Below are 9,988 nucleotides of genomic sequence, written 5' to 3' on the forward strand. Positions count from 1 at the left end.
CCGGGTGTTGGGGAGGTTAAGGGGGAAGACTGAATGGGGACGTTGGAAATCACCGGGTGTTGGGGGAGGTTAAGGGGGACACTGAATGGGGACGTTGGAAATCACCGGGTGTTGGGGAGGTTAAGGGGGACACTGAATGGGGACGTTGGAAATCACCGGGTGTTGGGGAGGTTAAGGGGGAGACTGAATGGGGACGTTGGAAATCACCGGGTGTTGGGGAGGTTAAGGGGGAGACTGAATGGGGACGTTGGAAATCACCGGGTGTTGGGGGAGGTTAAGGGGGACACTGAATGGGGACGTTGGAAATCACCGGGTGTTGGGGAGGTTAAGGGGGAGACTGAATGGGGACGTTGGAAATCACCGGGTGTTGGGGAGGTTAAGGGGGACACTGAATGGGGACGTTGGAAATCACCGGGTGTTGGGGAGGTTAAGGGGGACACTGAATGGGGACGTTGGAAATCACCGGGTGTTGGGGAGGTTAAGGGGGACACTGAATGGGGACGTTGGAAATCACCGGGTATTGGGGAGGTTAAGGGGGACACTGAATGGGGACGTTGGAGATCACCGGGTGTTGGGGAGGTTAAGGGGGACACTGAATGGGGACGTTGGAAATCACCGGGTGTTGGGGAGGTTAAGGGGGACACTGAATGGGGACGTTGGAAATCACCGGGTGTTGGGGAGGTTAAGGGGGAGACTGAATGGGGACGTTGGAAATCACCGGGTGCTGGGGAGGTTAAGGGGGAGACTGAATGGGGACGTTGGAAATCACCGGGTGTTGGGGAGGTTAAGGGGGAGACCGAATGGGGACGTTGGAAATCACCGGGTGTTGGGGAGGTTAAGGGGGACACTGAATGGGGACGTTGGAAATCACCGGGTATTGGGGAGGTTAAGGGGGACACTGAATGGGGACATTGGAAATCACCGGGTGTTGGGGAGGTTAAGGGGGAGACTGAATGGGGACATTGGAAATCACCGGGTGTTGGGGGAGGTGATGGAGATGGGGTAAAGAGAAAAAGGGATGGGGAGGAGAGGGGCTGGAGAGAGTGGGCGAGATAGAGGGAGAAAAGAGAGAAGGAGGGAATGGGGAGAGAGAGATGGGTGAATAGGAAGATAGAAACATGAAGAAAGAGACACACTGAATTGAGGAAGAGTGGTCTGATCAAGAAGGAAATAATGAAAGAGGGAGAGAGGGGGATTGAGAAAGGGGGTGAGAGATACAAAAGTAGAGGGAGAAAATCATGGAAGAAGGAAAGGACGGAGAGTGAGATGGAATGAGAAGGAGCGGTGGGTGTGAGAAGGAAAAGAAAGGAGTGTAGCGTACCCCTCCTCCTCACAGTGGACAACAACCCTCATCGTCCCAACACAGACAGAGGCTAAACATGACCCCCACCCCTCCAAATGATCCAGACAACAGAAAGATCCCACAGGGGAGGGGGCTCAGAAGTCACTGAGGATGCGAATGTCGGCGAACTCTCGGCTGTATCGGTGGGCGTAGAAGGAGAGGATTGACGCCCACTTCAGGGTCATCACACACCACACACAGGTCAGGTAGTGACTGCAGGGATCCAGGATACCTGGGGATGATGGGTAAGGAGGGAAGGAGGGGGAGAGAGGGGGAATGTCTCAATACACAGTCATCAATCCATCAACCCACCCCTCCCCCCACCCAGAATCACCTACACACCTTCTCACCCCTCCCTTGCTCTCATGCGTGCTCCCTCCCTCACGCTTCCTCGCCCTCACACATTCTCACCTTCGTACATAGCCCCCCCCCCCTCCCTCCTCCAACTACTCACTCTCCTTCCGAGAGATCGCCAGAGACAGGAAGGCGATGAATCCTGCCACGGCCAGCAGTCCGAAGAACACGCCCACGGCCAGGAAGCCTGTCAGGCCTTTCAACCAGGTCCTCCACATGTCCTGGGCGTACATCACGTGCGTGACCAAGCTCCAGATAGCCAGGACTCCTGAGAGGGTTTTGGGGGATGGTGGAGGGCAGAGAAAGACCCAAGATGTGATGAGGCAAACAGTGGATAAGATACAGTTGCAGAATACACCCATCCGACTCCCTGCTCGATTGCTGCTGACTTCCCTTGACCCATTCCTCCCACTTCACTGAGCACAAACCCCTCTGTCTCTGCCTTCAACTCACCCAATGCCTTACCATCTACCCAATCTCTTGCAGTCACCCTATAACTCTGAGCTCCTCACCAATCAAGAAAATAATCTACACCTTTATTCTTTCTACCAAAGTGCATCATTCCCCAAATAGTGACCCTCACCAATTTTTATCGATGTACCACAGAAACCATCCTGTCTGGATCACAGCTTGGTACGGCAACTGTTCTGCCCGTGACCGCAAGAAACTGCAGAGTTGTGCGCACAGCGCTGCACATCACAGAAACCAGCCTCCCCTCCATGGACTCTGTCTACACGTCTCACTGTCTCAATGAAGCAGCCAGAATAATCAAAGACCCCACCCACCCCAGATATTCTCTCTTCTCCCCTCCCATTGGACAGAAGATACAAAAGTCTGAAAGCACGTTCCACCAGGGTCAAGGACTATTGAAGGGTTCCCTGGTACAAAAAGCTGGCTGGATTCTTGACCTCACCATCTGCCTCGTTGTGGCCCTTACATGTTATGGTCTGCCAGCACTTCACTATCTGTAACTGTGACACTCGGAGTACTGTAGACAGTTTTGGCCACCATGCTGTTGGAAAGATGTTATTAAACTAGAAAGAGTTTAAGATTTACCAGGATGTCGTCTAGACTTAGGATCCTGACGTACAGGAGAGGTTGCACAGAATAGGATATTTGTGGGATTGCTCTAATGAAAGAAAGTTACAGAAAACATGAAAGGGGGATACTGATTGGCTGGAAATAGGGGCTGAGGATTGGTAAATGGATTTCAATCCTGATAAATGGGAGATCAAACCAGGGTAAAGGATTATAGAGTGGATGGCAGGACCCTGGCAGTGTCATGGTACAGAGGGATCTAGGAGTACAAGTGCATCATTCACTGAAAGCAACATCACAGGCAGGCAGGCAGACAGAGTGCTGCAGAAGGTGTGTGACATGCTGGACTTCATCAGTCAGGGCACTGAGTACAGGAGTTGGGAAGTTGTGTTGCAGTTATAAGTGAGGCCACACGTGGAGAATTGTGTACAGTTTGAGTCACCCTGTCATAGGAAAGATGTCACGCAACTAAAAGGATTGCACAAAAGATTTACCAGGATGTTGCCTCGACCTGGGGGTCTGAGTTACAAGGAGTCATTAAAGGGGACCGGGGGATGAGTTTGCCCATACAGAGCAAGGTGATATGTGGAATGGATTGGTGGAATCACAGAGCACATCCAGTCTCTCCCCACAACACCCTGGTGAGTCGACTCAGGGCCACTCCAATGCAGTCACATACACTGTAGTGTGGTGACTTTAAGGTTGAGTCTGACCCAGAGATAGGGAGATGGGAACTGTGCACGGTGCTCCCGGTGTGGGTCTGACCCAGGGATAGGGAGACGGGAACTGTGCACGGAGCTCCTGGTGTGGGTCTGACCCAGAGATAGGGAGACGGGAACTGTGCTCGGTGCTCCTGTTGTGGGTCTGACTCAGGGATAGAGAGATGTGTACTGTGCTAAATGGGCTGGAATTAAATGCCAGAACAGAGCTGACCGGTTTTATCTACTCCCACTCCGTGCCCTTTGCTGACACAGCCAATCGTTGAGTGATCCTCTCTGTCTCGCTTCAGCATTCGATTGCATATGTTCTTTATGCATTGGAGTGTATTGTTGCTCACAGGAGTGGAGTGTCCAGGACTGCATTGGTGCCTCTCAAGGAGAACTTGCAGCAGATTCATAGAGGGATTTGTTTACTGAGTCAGTGTGGGCGTAAGTCAGGAACAGGATGGGAACAATCATGCTGTTGGGAGTATTCCACAGACTCCCCAAAAGCAACAAGAGACACTGAGGAACAGATCCAGAAGTAGACTTTGGAAAGGTGCAAAAATAAGAGTGTTGGTCCTCAATATTTATTGGGCACCTCCTTAGTGCAAAAGGTTTAGATGAGGCAGAATTCGTTAGGTGTGTCCAGGAAGGATTCCTGACTCAAAATGTATAAAGGCCAACTATAAGAGAGGCCATTCTGGATCTCATACTAGGCTATTAGGATGCTATTGAGCAGGAACTTGGGAGCGTAAATTGGGAACAGATGTAAACGAAATGCATAAGGAAATGTAGAGGTTGTTTAGGGAACATTTGCATGGGTTTCTGGGTGGGTTTGTCCCTTTGAGGTAGGGAAAGGATGTTAGGGTGAAGGAACCATGTGGAACATCTAGTCAAGAGAAAGAGAGATGCTTACTTAAGGTTTAGGAAGCAAGGATCAGACAAGGCTCTAGAGAGTTACAAGGTAGCCAGGCAGGAGCTGAAAAACTGGACTCAGGAGATTTAGAAGGAAGCACGAGAAGGCCTTGGTGAGTAGGATTAAGGAAAACCCTAAGGCATTCTACACGTATGTGAAGAACAGGAGGATGACCAGAGTGAGGGTAGGACTGATCTGGGATAGCAGAGGAACTGTGTGCCTGGAATCGGAGAAGGTCAGGGAAGTCTTTACTAAATATTTTGCTTCAGTATTTATTCACCAGTGAGAGGGACCTTGACTTTTGTGAAGACAGTGTAAAGCAGGCTGATATGTTGGAACATGTTGATACCAAAAAAAAGGATGCGTTTGAAAAATATTAGGATAGATAAGTCCCCAGGGCCAGACGGGATATATCCCAGGTTACTACAGAAAGGGATTGCTGCACCTTTGGTGATGATCTTTGTATCTTCACTTGCCACAGTAGTACCAGTTGATTGGAGGGTGGCAAATATTCTGCTTTTGAATCTGGTTTAGAGAGTATGGATTATGATCAGAGAATAAGGGAGCTAGGGCTTTACTCTCTGGAGAGAAGGAGGATGAGAGGAGACATGATAGAGGTATACAAGATATTAAGAGGAATAGATAGAGTGGACAGCCAGCACCTCTTCCCCAGGGCACCACTGCTCAATACAAGAGGACATGGCTTTAAGGTAAGGGGTGGAAAGTTCAAGGGGGATATTAGAGGAAGGTTTTTCACTCAGAGAGTGGTTGGTGCGTGGAATGCACTGCCTGAGTCAGTGGTGGAGGCAGACACACTAGTGAAGTTTAAGAGACTACTAGACAGGTATATGGAGCAATTTAAGGTGGGGGGGGGGGGTTATATGGGAGGCAGGGTTTAAGGGTCAACACAACATTGTGGGCCGAAGGGCCTGTACTGTGCTGTACTATTCTATGTCTATGTCTAATCTAGTAATTATAGACCGGTGAGTCTTACTTCAATAGTGGGTAAATTATTGGAGAAGATCCTTGGAGACAGGATTTACAAGCATTAAGCATGTGTGAGCAGAGTCTGATTAGGGATAGTCAGCATGGCTTTATGAGGTGCAGCTTGTACCTCACAGGCCTGATCGAATTCGAAGCTCTGACAAAGCACATTGATGAAGGAGGAACAGTGGATGTGGTGAAGAATGGTTTTTAGAAAGGCGTTTGATAAGGTTTCCCATGGTAGTCTTATTCAGAAAGTCAGGAGGCATGGGATCCAGAGAAACTTGACTGTGGATTGGATTCACAATTGGTTTGCCCACAGAACACAGAGGGTAGTTATAGATGGAGTGTATTACACCTGGAGGCCGGAGGCCGAAGACCAGTGGTGTTCCACAGGGACCTGTTCTGGGATCCCTGATCTTTGTGATTTTTACAAATGACTTGGATGAGGAAGTGGAAGTGTGGGTTAGTAAGTTTGCAGATGACAGGAAGTTTGTTGGTTTTGCGGATAGTGTGGAGGGTTGTCAAGGATTACAATAGGACATTCATTGATAGGATGCAGGGCTGGGCTGAGAAGTGGCAGATGAAGTTCACCCAGAAAAGTGTGAAGTGATTCACTTTGGAAGGGCAACCTGAAAGGCAGAATACAGGGTTACTGGCGGGATTCTGAGCCGTGTGTAGGAACAGACGGATCTTGGGGTCCATGTCCAGAGATCACTCAAAGGTACTGCACGCGTTCATAAGGTGATGGTGTGTTGGCCTTCGTTAGGAGATAGAGTTCAAGCCGTGAAGTAATGTTGCAGCTCCATAAAACTCGGGTTAGACCACATTTGTGTTCATCTCATTGTAGGAAGGATGTGGAAGCTTTAGAGAGAGTGAAGAGGAGATTTAACAGGGTGCTGTCTGGATGAGAGAGCATGACTTATGAGAATAGGTTAAGTGAGCTAGGGCCTTTCTCTTTGGAGTGAGGGAGGATGAGAGATGATAGAGATGTACAAGATTATAAGAGGCAGAGATCAACTGAACAACCAGAGTCTTTTTTTTTCCTCAGGGCAGGAAAGGCTAATTCAAGGAAACAAGGAGCATAATTTTAAGGTGATTGGAGTTAAGTGTAGGGGGGATGTCGGAGGTAGGTTTTTAACAGAGAGAGTGGTGAGTGTGAGGAATGCCTGTTGGGGTGGTGGTAGAGGCAGATATATTAGAGGTTGATGGTGTTGAAGGTTATCGTAGGTTAGTACAGGACATTGACAGGATGCATAGCTGGGGTGAAGGAATTCAACCTGAAAAATTGTGACTGAGTTCAAGAGCCACTACATAATGTTACAGCTCTATAATACTCTGGTGAGTCAACACAGAGTATTTTGTTCATTTCTGGTCCCCTCATTACAGTAAGGATGTGGAAGCTTTAGAATCAATTTAGAGATTAATTTACCAGGATGCTGCTTGAACTAGCGAGCATATCTTATGAGGATAGACTGAGTGAACTAGGGTTTTTCTCTTGGGAGTGAGGGAGCATGAGAGCTGACTTGATAGAGGTGTACAAGATGATAAGAGGCAGAGATGGAGCGGATAGCCAGAGACTTTTTCTCAGGATGGAAGTAACTAATACAAGAGGGCATAACTTTATAGTGATTGGATGAAAGTATAAGGGAATATCAGAGACAAGTTTTTTTGTACACAAAGTACCGTTCTATGTCCTAGCACATCTACGTACACCACTGCGACCGTTTCCCATGTGTGCTGCTCCACTTCACTATAGAGACAACCTGCACTGCATTGGTGCCATTCATGCATCACTAGGCATCTGGTGACAATGTCGCATGTGTCAGTATTGCATTTGATCACACCCTGCAGCCCTGTGCCTAGACCCACGATGGTGTGTGTAGGTCCCTGGATGTATTATACTGCCTGGTGCATCACCAATGTTGCACTGGTGCTCATGAGTATATAACATTGTACACCACCACACTGCATTCACTAACCCCAGGAATCGCAGTACTCTGCCCCACAAGGTGTGCATGGGTCCCCTGACAGACACGATTACATTAGTGCCACCGTAACATCACTGGCATTGCACGTCAGAGTGTTGCTTTCGATCACTCCATGCATCGCTGTACTCCGCTCCACCGCGGCGTGCATGGATCCTCCGGAGAGCCCCGGCTGCACTGCTGCCTCTCGCGCATCACTGACGCTGCATCCGGCGAAATGACACCGGCTGATGGTCCGCTGCGCCGTGCCCTATACCCGCGCTCTCTAACCGGCTGCAGTGGAGCAACGGGCGCAGGCGGCAGCATTCCCTCACCTGACAGGCCCCCGAAGGCGGCGGTAGCCGGCTGCCTGAAGGCGATGCTCCAGCAGAAGAAAGCGGACAGGCCAAACACCGAACCCACGGCGGCATAGGCCACCTTTCGCCACAACCTGCCGGGCGCCATACAAGCGGTGGAAGGGGATAGTGTGGTGGTAAATAAAACAACCTCCCGCACCCACCCCTGAGGGCGGCTATAAATCCCGCCTCCTGCAACCAGCAGTGCAAAAACAAGGCGTCCCAGGGAGGGAAGGCAGGAAATTCGAGCGGCAGCGCCCCCTGGCAGGGCGGGAGGGATCATTGCAACGTCTACGTGGACTTGGATCCGCGGCGCCACCATGCAGAAAGTGCAGGGCTGGGAGGACCCGAATCGCAGCGCCATCTAATCTAATAGGAGAGGGCAATGGATAATGAAAGAAAGGGAAGCAGGGGCACCGGGGGGAGAGAGAAATGGTGAGGGGACCAGAATGGGGGAAAACAGGGGAAAAAAAGACAGGGACAGTTACCAAAATTGACATTCATGCCATTAGATTGGAGGCTACCCAGATGGAATATAAGGTCCAGCCTGAGTTTCGCTTCTTCTGGGCAGTAGGTATAAGTGGGAGGATCTGCGTCCACTGCCTCACCTTGCTAGGATAGAGGACTCATTGCAAAGGGGTGGGAGGATGTGGGTCTGAAGCATTCTCTTGCTGGGATGGAAGGCTCATTGCAAGGGCCTTCAAAAGGCAGCATCCGTCATTAAGGACTACCATCAAGGGGGAGGCACAAAAGCTTAAAACCGCACACTCAACGTTTCAGAACAGCTTCTTCCCCACCGCCATCAGATTTCAGAATGGGCAATGAACCCGTACACTATCTCACTTTTTTCCCTTTTTTTGCTTTCTTTTTGCACAATGTATTTAATCTTTATATACATATTTCTTATTCATAGTTTTATTATCTACTGCAATGTACTGTTTCTGCAAAACAACATATATACATATGCATATATGTATTTCACAACATATGCTAGTGATATTAAACATGTCCACAGCGTCCCCTCGCCTGGTGGAGTGAAGGTGCTCAGCCAAATGTTCCCTTAATCTACGTGGAGTTTCTCTGATGTAGAGCAGGCTGACAAAGGGTTTTGGCCTGATATGTGGAATGTTTAATTTCACTCTATACATGCTGCTTGACCTGCTGAGTTCCTCCAGTATTTTGGTGTATTGCTCATGGCAACCTGGGTCAGCAGACTGGGGGGGGGGGGGGGTCATTGGGAGGACCTAGGTCTGCAGAAGTACAATAAGCATAGGGTCTGGATGGACCTGCGTCGGTCAGTAGGGCATACTGCAATAGCTGGGAGGACCTGAGTCCGCAGCGCCACCTTGGACGGGAGGGATTATTGAAGTGTGGGAAGATCTGGGTCCACAATGCCTTCACAGCCTACGGGAGGACTCGTGGCAACATCTCAAAGGCCCAGGCGATAATGTCGCCTTCCACCCCTATAGGCTGGGAGGTGTAAGTATGGACCGGGAGGACCGGGCGACAGTGTCGCCCCACGCCCGCAGGCTGAGAGATGTAAGGTATCCCAGGGTCAGTGGTGGGGGAGAAACCACAGTGGCGTTCATCGCCTCTCGGACGGCACGGACATCCAGGAAGGAGGGGAGGTACAGTTCGATTGGCCCTTCAGCCCAACCAGTCCATGCTCAACATCCAAGCTAGTCCTATCTGCGGCATTTGGCCTGTAGAGTACCTGTCCAAGTGTCTTTTAAATATTGTTAATGTACCACTTCCTCTGGCAGCTCATTCCATATACGAAACACCCTCTGGGTGAAGAATTCACCCTTCAGGTTGCTATTAAATCTTTCCCTTCTCACCTTTAAATCTGTGCCTCCTAGTTCTTCATTCCACAACCTTGGGAAAAGAAGTGTGTGTATTCACCCTATTTGTGCCCCCTCATGGTTTTACACACCTTTAAAAAATCACCCCTCAGTTTCCTGTACTCCAAAGAAGAAAATCACAACCTGTTCAATCTCTCCCTCAATCGTCAGCTCCAAAACCATCTATAAATTTAACGGTTGTAAGCAGTCTTAGATGCTGACGTGGAGGTGTACAGGACTGAGATAGATTGAGTGGTGTCACAACAACCTCACACCCAGTGTCAACAAGACCAAGGAATTGATTGTGGACATCAATAAGGGGAATTTGGGAGAACACACAGAGGTCCTGATTGAGGAGTCAGCAGTGAGCAGTTTCAAGTTCCTGGGTGTCAACATCTCTGAGGATCTATCCTGGGCCCAACACAAAGAAGGCACACCAGTGCTGTACTTCGTTAGGAGTTTGAGAAGATTGGGTATGTCACCAAAGAC

At 49.6% G+C, this 9,988-nt stretch overlaps 1 protein-coding gene across 1 annotated transcript; it reads right to left on the reverse strand.

Annotated features, from left to right (window-relative positions):
• Window positions 1-865: 865 nt before the first annotated feature.
• On the reverse strand, window positions 866-7,897 carry slc48a1b (solute carrier family 48 member 1b). Its single transcript, XM_073071253.1, has 3 exons — window positions 7,638-7,897; window positions 1,797-1,964; window positions 866-1,574 (listed from the first exon to the last, which is right to left on the reverse strand). The coding sequence occupies exons 1-3, from the start codon at window positions 7,765-7,767 to the stop codon at window positions 1,438-1,440; spliced, it is 435 nt and encodes a 144-aa protein (XP_072927354.1). The 5' UTR covers window positions 7,768-7,897; the 3' UTR covers window positions 866-1,437.
• Between the last annotated feature and the right edge of the window lie 2,091 nt (window positions 7,898-9,988).

The sequence above is a fragment of the Hemitrygon akajei genome, chromosome 18 (genome assembly GCF_048418815.1).
Source record: "Hemitrygon akajei chromosome 18, sHemAka1.3, whole genome shotgun sequence".
NCBI classification, from domain to species: Eukaryota; Metazoa; Chordata; class Chondrichthyes; order Myliobatiformes; family Dasyatidae; genus Hemitrygon; species Hemitrygon akajei.

Bases quoted from the DNA above. Each gene is read 5' to 3' on its own strand.
- slc48a1b (XM_073071253.1), bottom strand. From the start codon at position 7,767: ATGGCGCCCGGCAGGTTGTGGCGAAAGGTGGCCTATGCCGCCGTGGGT. The intron at 1,965-7,637 runs GTGAGGGAATGC...AAACCCTCTCAG, and splicing joins CGCCTTCGGGGGCCTGTCAG to GAGTCCTGGCTATCTGGAGC. The intron at 1,575-1,796 runs GTGAGTAGTTGG...CATCATCCCCAG, and splicing joins GGCGATCTCTCGGAAGGAGA to GTATCCTGGATCCCTGCAGT.